Source organism: Schistocerca piceifrons, chromosome 1 (genome assembly GCF_021461385.2).
Source record: "Schistocerca piceifrons isolate TAMUIC-IGC-003096 chromosome 1, iqSchPice1.1, whole genome shotgun sequence".
Lineage (NCBI taxonomy): Eukaryota > Metazoa > Arthropoda > Insecta > Orthoptera > Acrididae > Schistocerca > Schistocerca piceifrons.
Genome location: NC_060138.1, coordinates 628,454,209 through 628,475,698, shown reverse-complemented (window position 1 = coordinate 628,475,698; position 21,490 = coordinate 628,454,209). Strand labels below are relative to the sequence as shown.

The window sequence follows — 21,490 nt, the reverse complement described above, 5'->3', positions numbered from 1 at the left end:
TTGTTTGAACACTGTGTCAATACCATCTTGTGTTAGACTCTTCTGATGCACACTCTGACTGTTTTTATGAATGAGAGGAAAACTTTTCCTTAAGTTGGTTCTTTTTCACTAGAAACTCCAGATCTCTTAGGATACAGTGGCCATTTCTCTTTGTCATAGTAACTGTTTCTTCTGAAAGCAGTTCTTAAAAGATAGAGCTCACTCTAAAATTAATGTGGTTCAGGTTAATTTAGCCCAATCCACCAATGTTTTGATCACTCCTCTCTTTTTTTTTTTTTTCCTCCATCAGGCTTTCTGAGTACCTGTACATTCAAAATTGAAATTTTCGCCAACAAACTTCACATTAAAATTAGTATTCTCATAAAATTTAGAAATTCTAAGAGTTGCTTTGCTGTGTAATGAAAGTATGTATCAAACAATGGAAAATCCAGGATGTAACGTAGCAATATTATGAAAAGGAAAGTTGCCACTTACTATATAGTGGATATGCTGAGTCGCAGATAGGCACAATAAAAAGACTGTCACAATATAAGCTCTCAGCCAACAAGGCCTCTATCGAAAGTAAAATAGACCGCGTGCGCGCGCGCACACGTGTGACCGCAGCATCTGGCAGCTGAAGCCACACTGTGTGCATGTGTCATCTTATTTTCAACAAAGGCCTTATTGAGACGGTCTTTTTGTTGTGCCTATCTGTGACTCAAGTGTGTCTGCTATAAGGAAAGTACGTATCATAAAGATATCAAAACCATAAAACAAAATTCACCAAGGACACATCATTTTCACTTCCCGTGAATGAATACTGTCACTAAGCCTCTTATTAATAACCATGTGCAGAATGAGCAGGTACCTGTAACTTAGAGATTGCCTCTGTGATATACTGTGGGGCACTTCAGTTAAAGAGCTGTTCTAAAAACATGAAAAAATCCACATACTAAAGAAACACATTTATATGGTAATTTGTCACAGATTGCATGCCTATGGTATGTTGTGCTGTGTTGTTTATTAGCAAGAAGAGCATTCCTGTGACACCCCTCCAAATTAGGACTGGTCCATGCAGTGCATGAAAATATTTGTTTTCAAGCATTGCTGAGTGACCTTTATGTGCAATGTAGAACAACTGAAGATGTGTTTGAGGAGAACTGCCATGAATTATGCTGCTTTATTCCTAATTTAAAAGTAGGAATGATACATAGAATAAGAGAGAGGCAACCACTCATGAACTGATGTGTGGGACATAGAAACACATAACCGGAAACACTATTCCACTAGGTAACACACACACACACACACACACACACACACACACACACACACACACACACACACAAAGAGAGAGAGAGAGAGAGAGAGAGAGAGAGAGAGAGAGAGAGAGAGAGAATGGGCCCACATGTGATGGGGGATTTCAGGGGCCGGGGGGGGGGGGGGGGGGGGGCTTAAGAGTGATAGGAGAAGGTGAGAAGGCAGTACACAATCTGGATAGAGAAGTAGTGGGAGGACAGAAGGGAGAATGGAAAAGGTGAGACAGTGCAAAACAAATTAGTGGAGGTTCAGGCCAGGAGATTGCAAGGATGTAGGATGTACTGGAGAGCATTATCACAGGTGTAATCCAGAGAAACTTGGGCTGAAAGGGAGGATCCAAAGGCAAACATATGGAAGCAGCTGTTAGTCATGGATGCTAAGTTTTGATTTGCCACAGTTTGGCAGTGGCCATTCATGCAGGAAGAAAATTGGTTACTCCTCATGCCCTCATAGAATGCTGTGCATTAGTTGCAGCATAGCTGATACATTATCTGCCTGCTTTCACATGTGGCCCCGCCTTTTTTTGAGTAGGGAATGCCTGTGTGACTAGACCGAAGTAGGTGGTGGTGGTGGGTGGTGTAAGGGGCAGGTCTTGTACCTGTGCTGACCACAAGGGACTGACCCAGGGGGAAGGATCAGTAGCAGGATTGGAATATGGAGAACAATGATATCATATAAGTTGTCTGAGTGATGGAACACTGCTTTGAGTGATGGAGGTAGGATTTTGGGTAGGATACCATCATCTCAGGGTATGGCGAGAGGCAGTCGAAGCCCTGGTGACGGAATAGTTTGAGCTTTTCAAGCGTGTAGTGATACTGGGCAATAAGATGAGAGCTGGTCAGTGGCTGGTTAACAAGTTTATTGGTGTTGGAGGAGGAAATGGCAGGGAGATCTGGTTAGATGAGCTAGGTGGGATACTGCCAATCAGTGAAGGCTTTGGTAAAGTTTCTGGTATATATGAATAACTCCTGCTGCATCCTTGGGTGGTGAGGTTGTGAGGGCGAGACTTTCTAACATGGTACAGTTAACAGTTGTCTAAGAGGAGATAATTCTGTAGGTGGGTACATTTGATATGAACAGACGTAAAAGATGTCCATGATCAAAGGTGCAGTTTCAAAATGCTCCATAAAAAGAATTACAGATCAGAATATAAAATTCAGGCAGCGTATTATTGATGCAGGGTGGAAAAAGAAAATTAATGAACATTTTACCAATAGATGGCACTGTATCTTAACTGCCAGTTGGCAGTTGATGGTTGGTTTACTGACACCTAAGTTTTCAGATTATCTGGATATCCTATCCAGTTACGCTGGCTACTGATAGATATATATATATATATATATATATATATATATATATATATATATATATATATATATATATATATATATATATATATATAAAAAATAGAGGGAAACATTCCACGTGGGAAAAATATATCTAAAAAGAAAGATGATGAAACTTACCAAACAAAAGCGCTGGCAGGTCGATAGACACACAAACATACACACAAAATTCTAGCTTTCGCAAGGATATCCTTTTGTCTTTCCTTCTCCTTCCCTCTTTCCTGACGAGGCAACCATTGGTTGCGAAAGCTAGAATTTTGTGTGTATGTTTGTGTTTGTTTGTGTGTCTATCGACCTGCCAGCGCTTTTGTTTGGTATATCTTTCGCAACCAATGGTTGCCTCGTCAGGAAAGAGGGAAGGAGAAGGAAAGACAAAAGGATATCCTTGCGAAAGCTAGAATTTTGTGTGTATGTTTGTGTGTCTATCGACCTGCCAGCGCTTTTGTTTGGTAAGTTTCATCATCTTTCTTTTTAGATATATTTTTCCCACGTGGAATGTTTCCCTCTATTTTATATATATATATATATATATATATATATATAAAAACAAAGATGAGGTGACTTACCGAACAAAAGCGCTGGCAGGTCGATAGACACACAAACAAACACAAACATACACACAAAATTCAAGCTTTCGCAACAAACTGTTGCCTCATCAGGAAAGAGGGAAGGAGAGGGGAAGACGAAAGGAAGTGGGTTTTAAGGGAGAGGGTAAGGAGTCATTCCAATCCCGGGAGCGGAAAGACTTACCTTAGGGGGAAAAAAGGACAGGTATACACTCGCACACACGCACATATCCATCCACACATACAGACACAAGCAGACATATTATAATATGTCTGCTTGTGTCTGTATGTGTGGATGGATATGTGCGTGTGTGCGAGTGTATACCTGTCCTTTTTTCCCCCTAAGGTAAGTCTTTCCGCTCCCGGGATTGGAATGACTCCTTACCCTCTCCCTTAAAACCCACTTCCTTTCGTCTTCCCCTCTCCTTCCCTCTTTCCTGATGAGGCAACAGTTTGTTGCGAAAGCTTGAATTTTGTGTGTATGTTTGTGTTTGTTTGTGTGTCTATCGACCTGCCAGCGCTTTTGTTCGGTAAGTCACCTCATCTTTGTTTTTATATATAATTTTTCCCACGTGGAATGTTTCCTTCCATTATATATATATATATATATATATATATATATATATATATATATATATATATATACACCAAACAAAAGCGCTGGCAGGTCGATAGACACACAAACATATATAACAAAATAAATTTAATCATTAGGATGGCTGTAGGTATTGTGTTCTCTCACAATTTGCAGAATGAAGTGGCACTGGTTGATGTGTGTGCAGATTTTTTGTTGCCCATATTCTGCAATTCTGTGTACTTGACATGTTCTTGGAGATGGAAAAGGGCTTCACCTGCCCACAGAATGTTCCATGGCCATTCATTGTCCACTTCCATGTGAGTGAGAAATTCTAGAGCGAATGTGTCTCTTGCTGGCAGGTTAGCAAGAAGCAACTCCTGAACATGGGTGTGGAGAGAAGGGATTTAAGGTGTTCAGTGGATAGGAAGAATTCCTCCAGAGGGCCCATAAATGAGTTTGCATAGGATTGTGCCCTGTGATTACCTGTGGCACTACTACCAATTTATTTATGGATTTGTCCTTCAAAAGTGAACGAGGATGTGGCTGGCTAGGAGGGTTAGGAAAGAGTTGGTGGATTTGGCATCAGAATGTTGTAGGGGAAAGATTGTTTTCCATGGACACAAGGACACTGGCATGGGACAGGTTGGTGTACGAGGATATGGCATCTACAGTGACCAGCAAGAAGTCTTGGTAGTAACGGCACAGGAACTGTGGTGAAGTTTTGAAGGAACTGAACTGTGGAGTATTAGTAGTATTGACAGTAATTTTGATGAGCACTTTAAATGATTATATGATAAGTAAGTTGCTTCTTCTTAAAATATACTGCTACTACTAATACTACTATTACTACACATAAAGAGCAGGCACAAACAACACACTAATTTCTGCTTATCTATTTTCACATCTTTTCATTCTTAAATAACAGAAAAAATCAGTATAATTTTTAGATGAACATTAGTTTTTTCATAATCCACCTAATGTGGTATTTAAAACCACTGAAGGCAGTACATATTTTTCAAAATTGTGTTAACACAGTGTAAACATTACATACAACTGCCCTGAAGAATTGTAACGTATTTTGTTTCCAATACAGTATAAAATGTTATTCCATTAATAATCATGAACTATTACCTACACTTTGCCTTTTCTTTTGACTAGGGAGAATGTTAAATTACACATGTTGTACAGTATGTGTATTTTTAACTAAAGTACACATATTGTGAATAGTGAAGTTCTTAAATGGTAGGCAGTTAAAACTGTATTCTCATGAAACTGCACCAAACTCTTTGGCTAAATGTAACACTGTGATTAATGTATGTGTTTTAGCTGTGTTCGAGAAAAAATATAGTGATATGTGTTAACTGGAATGCTTGTTTTAAAGTCTGCAGTTTTGCATTTTGCTTTACCATGTTTTTGTTTTTACATTTGTGAGCTGTGTCTGCAAATATTTTATAATGTTTTGTTTGTTTTTTTGTTTTGTAATATGCTGATCATAATTCCTCTTTATTGTTAATAGAGATGCCTAGGGATAGTTCAGAATCACAGGATATCATCACCACAGTACTTTCACTCCTGTGTGGATTAGTGTGTCGTGACACCCCACTTGCTCAGGCATTTGGTAAGCAGTTTACAGGACAGGGTTGATATGCCAAATTTTGATTTTATGTTATGTTCTCCTAAGGGTGATGGTTAAGTGTGGCTTCTTCCCATGCTTTTCATAAAATGTTGATTGATCAAAGTAAATAACTGTGAAATGGTTTGTTTTAAATAGAATATAATGAGAGGTGACTTAATTGATAATATTGTGCTTAGTTATGTTGACAACGTGGCTGTTTTAATGAAATATTAGGATAACGACCCATAAATAAACTTTGAGGGCAGCATCTTTTCAATGGAAGATCCACTCTCAAATTCTGTTATAATGATCACACTAGTAATCATGTCATTTGTAGATATGGAATTATATTTGTAAGTGCATGATTATTGTACAAAATTACATATATGAAGTGAAGTGCATGGTTAGAGGTTTTTAATATAGTTCTTTGAATAGCTTCAGCTCAAGTTTATGGCATGGTAGTGTTAATGGAATTTCAATATCTGCTTTGTTAGAGAAAGTTTCTTGCAATTATTTAAGTCAGAGACAACTTTACTAAATTATTCATTAGGATAACGTTTTCTGAGATCTATTGTTGAGACAGTTTTGAGTTAGAATTGAAACATGAGATGACAAGAAAACTAATATGCAGTAATGTTGCAAGGTTAAAATGCATTCTTAAAATGTGCAGTATTACAAAATTTCTGTGTATTAAAAATAAACTCGCTGAAGTGTAACAAATCTATAAAGCAAAAGCAATGAACATGACTTTCATAATCTAATAACTTCCTGGTACAATAAAAAATACATGTAAACAAAGTGTCTTTATCTTGGCTATGCCATGAAAGCAAGTACAGGTAAAAGATTTGCCGTTATATGAAGTTTTATTTGAAATTTTGTTTTAGTCAGATCTTTCTAGCGAAATAGCATCAAAAATGAAATAAAAAATTTTCATGAATTTGGCTGTCATGATGTTTCATTTGATTCTTTGAGACTGTGTGCAAAATTTGTAAGATCTCATTAATTATTAAAATTGTTTATTAATTGCAGTTAGCAGGTCATTTTATTGAAAAGTGAGAGACCTAAAGAATGCATCCAATAGCAGACTGATAGGTGATCAGACAAACCAGTTTCTTGCTTCCACTATAGTTTAATTCTTTTATCTTGGCGATTCGCGCATGCCCGCCCAGACGCGGGAGATTGCTGCGTTGCCAGTTGCACACGACGCACGTGCCAAGAGAAGCAGCGCCATAGAATAGCATAGTTCGCAAGCTTACATTTAGGGGGGAGCGCGCAGTTCATGAAGCAAAGCCACCACGGCCGCATTAACCCTTTCGCTGCTAAAAAGACGTGCTCCCCGCATTCCGCGCTGTGCGCGATTTTGCCACTGCACTGCTCTCCTGTGCTAACACATGATGTTCCGACTGCTTTGACACTCTTATCATTCGATTCCACAAAAACTATTTGTCCAAAAAATTAGATTTTTTACACATCTTCTTGATTGATACCTTCCCCCCATAAATGACTTAATTTTGTTTCAATGTTAAACACAGTTATTATGCAGCATTAAATATAGTAAACCATTGCACGAAATTTTGAAGAGTTTGCAGAGGTAAAAGTCCATAGAGTATACTTTCCGTATGGTCGATTTTAGTTGCCACAATGTTGAGAATGAAATGTGAACAAGATACCTAAATTTCATATAAAATTTACTGTATAGCAATATCTCATTTAATTTAAGTACCACGTAGGTGTCGTATGTAATATTGAGAAATATTCCGTCTTTCGCGACTGTAACAAAAGTTTTATGTACACTGGGCACGTTTGGCTTTATTTTAAAGCACTTCAATCAATCAAAAGGAAGTAGACAAAATAAATTAAACAAAACTGTGGACTTACAAAAACATTAGGACTTGAATATACCGTCTATCAGTGAAGTGCTCTGAGCTATGTCAAATATAATTTTTGTGTGTGGCACACACAAACAGCATTTATTTGCTAAAACACTGATGAACCGACACACACATTGAATATTGTGTTACCGCAGCACAAAACTACGAAAGGTGACTTGGCAATGGAGGAGACAAAATACTGTCCACTGAAGATGCTTCAAAAGAGAGAAACGCGTCTGGTCTAAGTAAGTCAGTTGCAGAAGAGGAATATATTTCAATACCATTGGTAAAACTGCGACTGTGAAACAAAAAGAAGAGAACATGAGTACCATTGTGTATGTGCCATACCTTTCATTGATTGAAGTGCTTTAAAATAAAGCCAAACGCACCCGGTGTAAATAACACTTTTATTACAGTCGCGAAAGACGGAATATTTCTCAATATTACATACGACACCTATGTGGTACTTAAATTAAATGAGATATTGTTATACAGTAAATTTTATATGAAATTTAGGTATCTTGTCCACATTTCATTCTCAACATTGTGGCAACTAAAATCGACCATACGGAAAGTATACGCTATGGACTTTTACCTCTGCGAACTTTTCAAAATTTCATGTAATGCTTTACTACATTTAATGCTGCACAATAACTGGGTTGAACATCGAAACAAAATTAAGTCATTTATGGGGGGAAGGTATCAGTCAAGAAGATGTTTAAAAATCTAATTTTTGGGCCAAACAGATTTTGTGAAACCGAATAAGTGTGTCATAGCTGTGGGAACACCATGTGTCTGCACAGGTGAGCAGTGCAGTGATGGCAAAATCGCGCACAGCGCGGAATACGGGAAGCACGTGTTTGCAGCAGCGAAAGGGTTAATGAAGAGACAAAGCACTAGAAATTTCAAAAATTACATTCAAACGAATAAGATTCGTGAAGTAAGACACTTCGATATTCTTTTTAAATAAAGAAAATATTAAGCACTGCACAAGGTTAGAACTCTTCACCTTTCACTTACTAACTCAACGCCTCAACCATTATGCTAATGCAGCTCGTCCTACAACGTAACTCCATGAGGACTCTAACAGGTCGCACAAAATACTAACACCGTTGGTATGGCTATGAATTACTCACACTTCGTCGAAGTACAATACGAAATAAACAATTACCGCTGTTCTTTATTGCGAAAAAGCAGTTCGTGAGATTGATACAAACACCTTTCCTTGCTATCGCCTGAATTACAAGTCTTATTGCTTGTTTGGTTTAATTAATTAATAGAATATGAAGCAGTTGGTATAAAGAATGCTTTTTCCAAACTTTCTATAAAAGAAAGTCCGCTATCAAGACATTGCTTTTGTTCTATTACTTTATTTATGACTGAACGTTTCTAAAACTGAAGACACTTGTCTGTGCTCTGCTCTGCTCTGCAGTCGAGATCTGGCAACGTCATTCTCTGTTCATTGGCTGACTGCGTTTTGTGATGCCAGATGCGCAGAACGAACCTATACTCGGCCGCCAACATAAATGACGCGCACTTTAAAATACCAGAAATTCAGATTGTGAGAAAAAGAGTTTAGGGAAAAGGAAACATAAAATTGCCATTCAAGCAATTTCTTGGATGGTTTTATTTTTATATTTTAAATTTTGTAGATACGATTAATAATTTGTTTCGGTGATGGATGATTTAAAAAAAAAAAAAAAAAAAAATAAACTATAAAGATTAATACAAAAGTTGTTAAAAGACAACATCAGATATAAGAAATACTTACAAATGACTGTTAATTCAACAGCACAAAAGTACTATATTTTCTGAAGTTTATCACAATTCTTGTAAAATAATGAGTGGAACATGAGCAAATACGATAAATGAAGAGAGATTAAAAAGAAAATAAAGCTGTTATAAAGTAAAGAATGTAAGCGATCATAAATATTCATTGACAGTTCACAGATTCTGCTGGATAAAACTAGATTACGTTGTGTTAAATAGTTATCTAGGTTATGGTCGACAGTATTTTGGTATCAGATTGCTTACACTTAATACAAACAGAAAACAAAGTCCTAAGCAATAGATTGCAGATGACAGTAGAGCTGCATATGTTTCAACAATTAGAGAGAATATTCCTATTGGTTTGGATATTTTTGTATTAGGAACTGCTTAAAAAACTATTTACATATTGATGTTTCACTGACAGAAAATGTAATGTGATGAGAGAGGATATTAAACACTTTCGTGCTGGTGCAATGCATGCCATCCTGCAGCATGTTAAGGTTCTGTAGGTCATAATGTAGGTTAAACATTCTGCTTGTATTGGATTTGTGATGTGTGTTGTGTGACTTGTATAGTAATTGTTTCTTACAAACAAAACGCATCATGAAGATTGTATTGTTCACCCTTCCTGCTACTAATAATCAAATTTTACTACTACTACTACTACTACTACTACTACTACACCACATACAAATAACGCTATCACATATGGGAATGAAGACTTCAACTGACCAATAGAAAAGATCTTAAAGTGATACAAAACAATGTCATTAGAAAAGAAATAAGAATTATCTTCTTACTCCACCGTCCATTTTATGCCCTTCATTAGACTTTGTCTTATGCAGATTTTGATCCATTGAAGAAGTTAGAGCAAGGAATTCACACCAAAGACACGTATATCATAGGTTTAAAAGTTGATGTATGTCTTTTGGGAAGTTCACTTGCAGAGTAAAAGCTTTTTGACTTCAAATACTCGGAGTTTGATGCAAATTCTTTCACATTACTGATGGGTAAGGTAATGTAAAATACCTTCTAAAGTTCGAAAAGTAGTCATTTATTCAAATTTAAGCACCACACCAGTAAGAACACTGGCGGGTGTGGTGGTGGTGGTGGTGGTGGCAGCAGCAGCAGCAGCACCACAACCACCCCCGATGATGATGATGATGATGATGATGATGATGATGATGATTGGAGGATGAGGATATGTGAATTAGTTTACTGTTGCCTTAGTCTCCCTGTACAGTTTTTACCACCTCCACATGTTCCTTCATTACCAAACAGATGATTTCTTGATGCCTCAGCATGTGTCCTATCAACTGATCCTTTGTTTTAATCAAGTTGAACCATAATTTTTTTTTTTAATTCACAAATATGGTTCAGTATTTCCTGATCACTTATTCAGCTCACCCATCAAATTTTCAGAACTTCTGTGTAGCACCACATTTTAAGCATTTTCAGTTTCCTCTTCTCTGAACTATTTCATTCAAATTTCACTACCAAGCTAGCTACCCTCCAAATAAATTGCTTCAGAGAACATTTTTATTGTTATTAGTTCTTCATTGTGTACCAGTCATGACTAGACAAACTACTTCAGAGTTAAATAATTTATCATATTACATATAATTTGTTTGTAAAGAAAATTGTTCATAAACAGTTAAAAACTATTATTTTGTCCACTCTCTGTAATCATGATTGAAAAGTTGTCGAATGGTCTACAATAGCTCCTGTTTTAGATAAATGTGTATTACATGTTAACTCTTTCGTGGGCCGTGGGGGGATATACTTCCCACCAAATGTATTTCTTTACAGCATTTAAGGAAATATGTTTACCAGTTTGATACGCTCCTGGCATCTAGTGGCAGTCTGCTGCAACAGCTGTACTTTCTGTTTGTTGTGAAATATAGCCTTCAGGACTGTGGGAAGTATACATCCCACCAAACAATGATCTTTTAATGATTATTGGGAAGTATGATTATCACTAAAGTAGTTTATGGAAGGGACTTGGGAAGTACACTTATGACACAATCAATCTGGCATTTGTGGTCCTTGGGAAGCTTGCTTACCAGCTTATGAGGGATATGCCAAAGCTTTTGGGAATATGTCTCACCACTTTTGTCTATGCCCGACATCTTGCGGTAGCGTGCTACACCAGGTGTATGAAAACTGCTGCAGCAATCAATTTCTTTTGTCATCGGATCACTACTGTTATCAGAACATGTTGCTTTACTACTGCAGTGCACATTATTGTGAACTGTATCGGCTCATACCTTTATTGCCTCATACTTTATTGTGTGATAAAGTTTCAAGGATTATTTCACGTTGTGGTAAGTAAAGTTTCATATCGGTAACAATTATTTTCTAGGTAAAGTAAAAGAAAACATTAAATAAAAACAGTAAACACTTCATTATATTTTTAGTGTAGCAGCAATGTGTGACAGCTTACAAAAGGGAAATGGAAAATCCATTTACCGCTGTAGTTTTAATACCTTCAGCTGTCATCAGTTATTTTGCTGTCCAAACAGCAAAATACCCATCTGCTACATTTAGTGTCTCATTTCCTTATCCAATTCCCTGAGCATTCCATTAACCGTATTTTAATTTACTTGATCATCTTACAACTTCTTTTCAGGACACTAACAATTCCATTAAACTCATTTTCCAAGTAATTTGCTATTATTTCTGATGAATTACAATGTCATCAGCAAAATGCAGAGTTTTTATTTCTTCTACCTGAACTTTAATTCCCTTTCCAAATTTTCTTTACTTTCCTTCACAGCTTGCCCAATCTACAGACTGAATAATGTTGGCCAAACTACAAACCTCTCTCTCTTCTCACCTACTGCTTCCCTTTCATGTTCTTTGATTCTTATAACTGTAATCTTTTGTCTGCCTAAGTTTTAAATGACGTTTTGATTGGTGTATTATATCCTTGATAACTAGAGAATTTCAAAAACTGTTTTTCAGTCAACATTGTCATCTAAAAGCACTACAAACATAAGTCTGTCCTTCTTAAACTTTCTTTGAAGTTGTAGTTGTAGGGTAAGTATTGCCCAAAGTGTTTCTAAATATCTCTGCAGGCTAAATTGATCTTCCCTGGAGTCAGTTTCTACCAGTTTTTATCATTTTTCTGCGAGTTATCTGTATCAGTGTTTTACAATCATGTCTTATTAAACTCTTGGTTTAGTAATATTTCAATCTGTCAGCACATAACCTTTTTTGGAATTGGAATTACTACATTCATCTTGAAGTCTGAGGCTGTTTCAGTTGTAGGATATAACTTGCATTGTAGTTGAAATAGTTCTGAGATTATGTCCACCAAACAAGCTAAATAATTCTGAGGAAGTGTCGTCTTCTCGGGGGTATTGTCTCTCATCTCATCTTCATCCACACCGCTCCCCTTCGTACAATATTGTCTTCATATTAATTTCCCATTCATACCCCATCTATATATTCATTCTTTTTTCTTTAGTATTGATTTGCACATTGAAATATTAGGTCCGATGTGCATTCATTCTTCTAACCACACAACATACACCTTTCTCGATACCCATCATATAAAGGCGTTTCTTAAAGTCCTCGTGGCCAGTCATTAGTCCTACCGTGAGTTTAATCTGTCACCTGTTCAAACCCAGGACTGCAGAACTTCTCTTAAAACTTGGTTTCAGCTTCAGTAGCTAGCCATGTTCTTGTTTTCAGAGCTTAGTTCAGTATGCTGCAGGCAGTGTAGTTTTCATTCTACCCTCACTTTTTTTTCTTTTCTTTTTTTCCCATCCATCAGTGTTCCGACTGGTTTGAAGTGGCCTGCCACGAATTCCTCTACTGTGCTAACCTCTTCATCTCGGAGTAGCACTCGCAATCTATGTCCTCAATTATTTGATGGATGTATTCCAGTCTCTGTCTTCCTCTACAGTTTCTGCCCTCTACAGCTCCCTCTAGTACCACAGACGTCATTCTCTTATGTCATAACAAGATGTCCTATCATTCTGTCCCTTCTCCTTATCAATGTTTTCCACAACTTCCTTTCCTCTCAAATTCTGCTCAGAACCTCCTCATTCCTTACCTTATCAGCCCACCTAATTTTCACCATTTGTCTGTAACACCACATCTCAGCTGCTTCGATTCTCTTCTGCCCCATTTTTCCCATGGTCCGTATTTGACTACCATACAATGCTGTGCTCCAGACATACATTCTCAGAAATTTCTTCCTCAAATTAAGGTTGATATTTGATATTGGTAGACTTCTCTTGGCCTGGAATGCCCTTTTTGCCATTGCTAGTCTGCTTTTGATGTCCTCCTTGCTCCATCTGTCATTCGTTATTTTACTGCCTAGGTAGCAGAATTCCTTAACTTCATCTATTTTGTGACCATCAATCCTGATAAGTTTCTCACTGTTCTCATTTCTGCTACTTCTCATTACTTTCGTCTTTCTTCGATTTACTCACAATCCCTATTCTGTACTCATTAGACTGTTCATTTCATTCAGCATATCATGGAATTCTTCTTCTCTTTCACTCAGGATAGGAATGTCATCATCGATCGTATTGTTGATATCATTTCACCTCGAGTTTTAATCCTGCTCCTGAACCTTTCTTTTATTCATTACAACATACATAGAGTTACCTGTCCTTAGAATATAACGGCTATACTTTCTCCTTATTTTCAGCCATTCACAGCGTAACAAGACCATGCTGGCTAATGTTAAAAGGCTAAATCAGTCAGTTATCTGGGTGGGTACCCCTGAAACTCTTCAGGAAGCATAGGTTAGGTTATCGGAATCATTCTTATCACCAGGAGATAAAATTGTTAGCATTGCCTAATAGATTGCATATGCAAGAAACTTGTCTAGAAGCTAGCAATGTCTTCAGTCTCTCAGTTCAAGAGTCTTAGAACTTTTTCAGACTACTCATTTCCCCTGTTTTATCAGGAGCCACAACATGTGTATCACTTAACTGACATTGGCTTAAAGGAAGAAATAAAAGAAGTAATTGACGGATGGAAAACATGGTATGATGTTTTGAATTGCTTTAACAGTCAGAATAATATTGGATGTAGTTTTGATGGGGTAGTAATATACTGCTTCAAGAATCTTGCAAAAAATATATAACTTTTGCAAACCTGTATGTGACTACAAATAGCGTACAGCTGTGCAGATGTTATGTCATTAGTTCAGGAAAATTGTGAGTGTACTTGAACAGCACCAGAAAAGTGTTCATCCTGTCTATTCTATTTCTTCCCAGATATGGTGTTTCAAACTAAAACTAAATAAAAATGGTGGTGGTCTTGCAAAGAACCTGCTTCATCTTCCCCCTCCCCCTCCTAACACATCATCATCATCATCATCATCATCAACAACAACATCAACAGCAGCACAATTCCTTTTGTTTAAAATGCAGAATAAAATGGCATGAAACTAATTCATAGAAAAAGGGCCAAATATTGGTGTGGGAAGTGATTAGGTCTTTTACTCAGTTTTCTTAGATTACTTTGCTCTTATCTACACGAGTTCTTCAATAAAGCCATGACTAATGTATTGCAGTACTAGCCTGATTTTTCTCTGGAGATATGTATGTATTCTATTCTGAGAACTATGTTTTCACTAGGAAAAACTTAATTTCACTAATACTCCACTATGAGCTAATACTTAATTGTACATACCTTCTTTAATTTCTCTACAGATGTCAAGCGGCAAGGTTTCTCTAAAGATACTTGTCGCAGCATGATAGCCATGATGGATGTAGACAGATCAGGAAAGCTTGGGTATGAAGAATTCAAAGCATTATGGACAGACATCAGGCACTGGAGAGTAAGAATTTATTCTTTTAGAGTATTCATTTCTTTCAAATTTTTTTCTAATTTTTATTTCACTAGTTGGAATGGAAGGCTGTGAAAGTGAACTTTTCAATAACCATTTTTTTCATTTGTTGTAGATTTCACTTAAACGTTTTGGAATGTCACATGATTAAGGAACACAGCACACATTTTCCTTGATTAGTTCTCTGGCTTTTATGGGTGGCTGCTTAAGAATTTTTCAATCCAATGCTGAGCATTGTGTTTGAATTACCGTATTTACTCGAATCTGAGCCGCACCTGAAAAATGAGACTCGAAATAAAGGGAAAAAAAATTTCCCGAATCTAAGCCGCACCTGAAATTTGAGACTCGAAATTCAAGGGGAGAGAGAAGTTTTAGGCCGCACCTCCAAATCGAAACAAAGTTGGTTCATTTTAATATGAGACACAATTGAGGTCGAATGAATGACGATACAGCTACAGTAGTTTGGTTCGAGTCGTAAGCTTAGCAGTTAAGCTTTACCAGGTAGCCATTGCTATGCGTCAGGCGCTCCGTCCGTATTTATATGGGTACCCTTCCTTTTTCACGTGCTTCGTCTGGTTTGAATCGATTGCTTATTTTGCTTTTTATCTGATAAGTGCCGTTTTCTTTGTTATAGGTGTTTACGTCACTCTAAGCTGAAAATGCATGACTGTACTGTGTCATGCATTGTTTGACGCATTTTGATAGTGCGTGTTTACGGCCTGTCGCGGCTCGCGGCATGACTTGCTTTTGTGCGCGCTACCGCCGCTTTTTAAAAAAAAAAAAAAAAAAAAAAAAAAAAAAGAGGAATCGGAGGAATCGTCTCATTAGCGAAACAATGGCAAGAGACTGCTATTTGTTGTTGCTTACACTGCTGCTTTCTTTGATAATGATCAACAAGAACCAAATAATAGACTGCGTATGATAGAACATGTTCTGAACGAGAGTATAGCGAAAATTTTTCTCCTTTTGAAAATCTTTGTGGCCGCTTCTTTAGTACATCAAATTCTGCACAGAAATTGGTCATCTTACATTTAAAATCTAGTCAGTTGCCGTGCTTCATTTCTGACTATCACTATTAGGCATAAGAATAATACGAATATAAACATGACACGATACTTATATTCTTCCGCGTTTGCTATTGTCTCACTCTAGTTTCGTAGTTTATTAGGCAGACAGGATTTAAATGAGATAGCAGCAAACACGAAAGAATACATGACAAAATGTTTATATTCGTATTATTCTTATGGTGAAGATAATACTGCAAGTGATTCACATTTCATCAGGTTCCTATTAGCAACCATCTCTTCTCACAGGTAGGAAAAAACTCGGAACGTAGAGTTGGCCATATTGACAAACATCCCTAACAGTCTTGCCAGTCGGATTTTCATAGTACATTGAAATTCTGCTACATTCGAAGATGAACAATACGGAATTTGTATTTACTTCGTCCGATAATGTATGAAAATGCAGTAGTCGAAACTCGGGGCGGAGAAAAAAAAAATGCTCGTCTTCTACCTTTTTTTTTAAATTTTTGTACCGATGCAGAGGTTTTGGCGCCAGTATTTATCTTTGTGCCCACAAAGCATGCTTGTGTAGCGCTACATATATTCGACGGCAGAAGTTAGTTGTGGCGGCACCTATCAACATTTTTCAGAACTTCCGCTTGCTTTGCACTCGATTCTAAGCCGCAGGCTGTTTTTTGGATTACAAAAACCGGAAAAAAAGTGCGGCTTAGATTCGAGTAAATACGGTATACAACACACACTTATAATGTATATTCTGAAGACCTATGTTAATTGAGATTCATGAAACAGACATTTTGTCATCCATTTTTTCTCCATTCACTCTTTACAAACAAGTGTGAATCAGTTTATCAGCTCTACCCAAATATTCAATGAATTTGACATTTCATCACAAATAATCATGTGCATGTTTTTCAGGGGCTAGTGAAATCTGTGTATTGCACTTCACTCTAAAAGTCTGTAGTAACACGATTCACATTTCCGTCGCACTTCACCTAGTGTAGACCGGGACTGTCTGCTAGGCATGCCCAATGTGAACTGGCTGGGCACAGCCCGTGCTGCCTGAATTGTTGTTGTTCCGCTGGCAGAGGGCGCAGCTGAATTCTCACGTGTCCTCTGGTGGGCGGGACTTTACTTGCGGCAACTACTGTCCGTGATGCGCCATGCCGATGGGCGCATCCCGCGATCTTTCTGGTGGCTACTGCACTCCTCCTTCGAGGGGGGGGGGGGTGAAGCCACCATGATCCACTGCGTCGGAAGGTGGAGTGTCATGCGGTAGCGATGACCTCCATGTCCATTGGAAGGCTGGAGTCAGAAGGATCTGCCAACCCTTGAGCCGGAACCTTCGAATACGGTTGGAAGTGACCCACACGAAGAGGCCCCCGTCATTCCACCACCGGAGCCCGGGGCGGAAAGGGCGACAAGCTGTTGAATGCCGGATCCCGGTCCACCTCGGGAGGGGCAAGACCCAGTGGCAGGGACGATGGGGAAGGGACGACCACAGGTGAACCAGCCTCCTGAGGAACCAGGCCCGCAAGGGGAGCCGGCTCTCGCCGGGGCATCTCTAATGATGGCGATGCCAGTGCTGGAGCTACTGGAGGCCGCCAAGGCTGAGAACCCTCGCAGTGTGGCGGAGTCACAGGCAGGAGGGGCGGTAGTGTCCCCTGAGAAAACAACACGGGTGCCGGCAATGGGGAAGCCAGCGCCCGAGGGGTCGGAGGGTGGGTGCCCAGACATGGACGTAGCTGATTTTGGTGACGACGTACCTCCCGGTCCCCCACCTGCAAGGTACAGAGCCGGCAGGCATTGCGGCGCAGGACCACCGCCGGTATCAAACGTGGATTGCAACCAAACCCACGTGCCCAGACAGACATACCCGGTGGAAAGCCGGGTACCCCTTTTTGCGAAGACTGGCGAGGACCAGGCCGGAGGAGGTGCAGCAGAGTCCTAGGTTGGCGCCCATGGAGGAGCTCTGTGGGGCTGCGTTCTCCCATCGGTGTGGTCCGGTATGCCATCAGGAAAAATGTCAACGCCTCCTCTGCAGGAAATTCGTGCACATACTTTTTCATCTGCGCCTTAAATGTGCGCACCATGTGCTCGGCTTCCCCATTCGATTGTGGATGAAAGGGGGGAGAGCAAACGTGCTGAATACTGAAGCACCTACAAAAATCCTGGAAGGTCTGCGAAATAAACTGAGGTCCATTGTCCGATACCAGGGTGACTGGCAGACCATCCACAGAAAAGATTTTTGCTAGTGCCTGGATTGCAACTTCTGAAGTGGTTGAGGAGCAGCGAACCACATATGGGAATCGGAAATAAGCATCAATGACAATGAGTCAAAAACCACTACGAAACGGGCCCGCAAAATCTATGTGAACATGTTCCCATGCCTGGGTTGCAGGCGGCCATGAAGAGAACGCTGACCTGGGAGACACCTGTTGGCTCACACACACTGGGAACAGGCGGCCACCAAGTGCTCAATTTCTCTGTCAATACCAGGCCAGTACACATGTCTGCGAGCCAAGGTTTTACTACAGGAAACACCCCAGTGCCCCTCGTGTAATAACGTGAGGACCTCCCTTCGCAAACTTGCAGGAACAACCACGCGAGGAGCTGTACCATCGGTAGCCAGAAGGAGAACTCCTTCCAAAACTGAGAGGCGGTCTCGTAGAACAAAATAATTACAAAGAGGGTCCGAGGCCCGGCCTGGAGGTCGGGACGACCACCCCTGCTGAACAAGGCAAACTACTTGCCGGAGAACTGGGTCAGCTGCCGTTTCCCTGGTGACTCTAGAACTAGTGATCGGGAAGCCATCAGCCGCTTGGCAGGACGCCACATCCAAATGAAAACACATAATCTCCTCTCGATCGAACTTAGGATCCGGGCCCACTGAAAGACGGGAAAGAGCGTCAGCATTTGCATGCTGTCCGGTAGGGCGAAAATGAATGTCATAATGGTACTTAGAGAGGAACAAGGCCCAGTGCTGCAGTCTGTGGGCCACCCTATCCGGAATCTGAGAGGTGGGGCCAAATAACGATATTAATGGCTTATGGTCAGTGATTAACTGAAACTTCGTGCCATACAAGAAAGGGTGAAACTTGGTAACAGCGTAGACAATGGCCAAAGCCTCTTTTTCCACCTGGGAGTAATGGGCCTGTGCGGGATTTAAGAGTTTTAGACGCAAATGCCAGTGGCTGCTCGGAGCCATCTGCGTTGCGATGGGCCAGAACTGCCCTCACCCCATACTGCGAAGCATCTGTAGCCAGGACCAATGGCTTATTGGGGTCAAAAGTAGCCAAACAAGGCGCTGACATGAGCAGGCCCTTCAACGAGATGAACACTCGCTCGCATGCAGGCGACCAACCAAAAGGAACACCCTTGCGCAGAAGGCAATACAGGGGGTGGGCTGTGGTGGAAGCCCTGGGAATGAACCAGTGGTAATAGGCAGTCTTGCCTAAAAAAGCTTGTAACTCCTTAAGCAAAGCGGGCTGCGGAAGGACGACGATAGCCTGGACCAAACTTCCTAGAGGCTGGATGCCGTGTTGAGAGATGGTGTAGCCCAATGGATGGTTGGAAGAAGTTCGACTTACGCAGGTTGCAATGCAGGCCCACGGACCTGAATTTGAGAAAGAGGGTTCGAAGGTTGTGCAAGTGTTCCTCCATGCTGCGGCCTGTGACAATTATGTCGTCCAGGTAATTAATACAATGAGGGATTGTCGACGTGACATGCTCAAGATAACGCTGAAATATTGCCGGGGCACTGGATATTCCGAAGGCCAACCGCTGGTATTGGTAAAGGCCAAACGCAGTGTTGACAACCACCAGCCATTTGGAGTCCTTATCAAGCGGAATCTGATAATAAGCCTCCGAAAGATCGATTTTTGAGAAATATTGGTCTCCCGCCACAACGGAGAACAATTCCTCAGAACGAGGCAAGGGATAGGTGTCTACCACCAATTGGGAATTAATGGTGGCCTTGAAATCGCGACAAAGACGTAATTTTCCCCGAGGGTTTCCTGACAATAACGAGGGGCGAAGTCCACTCACTAGAAGAAATGGGAAGAATGACCCCGAAGGCTGTCAGCCGGTCTAGCTCTGCTTTTACCTGAGGGCGGAGAGCCAAGGGGATCTGCCTCGCGCGTAGAAAACGCGGGCGAGCCGACGCCTTCAACGTTAAGTGAGTTTGAAAGTCCGAAGCACGCCCGAGGCCCTCCTCAAAGATATCCTGAAAGTCAGAGATCAAAGATTCCAATGATTGATAGGGAACATCTTCGGAGACCAACTGTATGGTGTCTGCGATAGAGAAACCAAAAGCTTGAAAGGCATCCAATCCAAAAAGGTTAGCGGAGTTCACCTCACTGACAACAATAAAAGTAATAGGCCGAGTGACTGATTTGTAAGTAACGTCAGTAGTGAATTGACCCAGTAGGGGAATGAACTGTTTACCATAACCACGTAGACGCTGGTAAACTGCTGCCAATGGGGCGACCCAAGGTCAGAGTAAGTTTGTGCATTCAACAAGGAAACTGCCGCGCCCGTATCTACTTGCAGTTGTAATCGGCGCGACCGAACCCACACCTCGATAAAGAGTTTGTTTGCCGTTGCGCCGGGAGCCTGGCCCGATGAAACTTCCTGAATGCCAATGTCCATGTCCTCTGTACCAGCTTCCTTCGAATCTTTTGAGGCTGAGCGGCAAACTTTAGCAATGTGTCCATTTTTATTACATTTGCGACAAATGGCCCAAGGCTGGGGACACTCTGACCGATCATGATGTATATAGCATGACCCACAGGATGGTAACAGGGGCCGGCGGCCGGAACTCTGTTTACACGCCGTGCGGGAGCGGCCGGATTGTACTGCTTGCACGTTGTCCACCCCGGACGCAGTGGACGCGGCTGCGCCGCCCTGAACAGCTGCGACACCGCACCACGCTTCCAACTGTTGACCTGCGGTGTGAGAGACTTCATACGATTGAGCAGTGGACAGGACTTCCTTAAGGGAAGGGTCTTCCAACTGCAGGCTGCAGGGCCCGTTGCTGGACCTCCCTATCAGGGGCCGAACGAACAATGACGTCGCGCACCATAACATGGCATACGACTCTCACGACTGCTCCGTGACAAAATGACACTTGCGACTAAGACCGTGCAGCGTAGCGGCCAACGTCCGGTAAGACTGATGGGGCTGTTTCTTGCATTGATAGAGCTCAACCCTAGCCACCACAACATGCGTGCAGCGGTGATAATAGGAAGACAGCAATGAACACAATGCGTCAAAAGACACGGACGAGGGTTCCTGCAACGGCGCTAGCTGCCACAAAACTTGATACAGCGAGGGAGATATCAAAGACAAGAAAAGAGCACGACATACCTCCGAATTGGCAACGTGAAATGCCTGGAAATGCTGCCAAAGGCAATGTTCATATGCGTCCCAGTCCTATGCCGTCTCATCATACGGGTTAAAGGGAGGATGGAACGGCACTGGAGCAGACTGCATGGAGAGCATTGCCGGAAGCACTTGTTTCATGGTTGCCATGAGCTCCGTCTGCTGCTCAACCAAAACCTGCACTAAATCCTCCATGCTGTGGTTAAGCTGCAAAACCGGAACGACGACTC

The 21,490-nt window shown here is 40.7% G+C and overlaps 1 protein-coding gene across 4 annotated transcripts in view; it reads left to right on the top strand.

Moving 5' to 3' along the window:
* Positions 1-21,490, top strand: part of LOC124804677 (calpain-A) — a 620,886-nt gene that overhangs the window by 581,367 nt on the left and 18,029 nt on the right. For 3 of the 4 annotated variants that reach the window (XM_047264926.1, XM_047264946.1, XM_047264934.1), the window contains 2 exons: positions 5,305-5,406; positions 14,720-14,847. In XM_047264926.1, coding sequence (XP_047120882.1) covers positions 5,305-5,406; positions 14,720-14,847 — 230 coding nt within the window. The remainder of the gene's footprint in view (positions 1-5,304; positions 5,407-14,719; positions 14,848-21,490) is intronic. The other variant, XM_047264942.1, reaches the window with a different exon arrangement.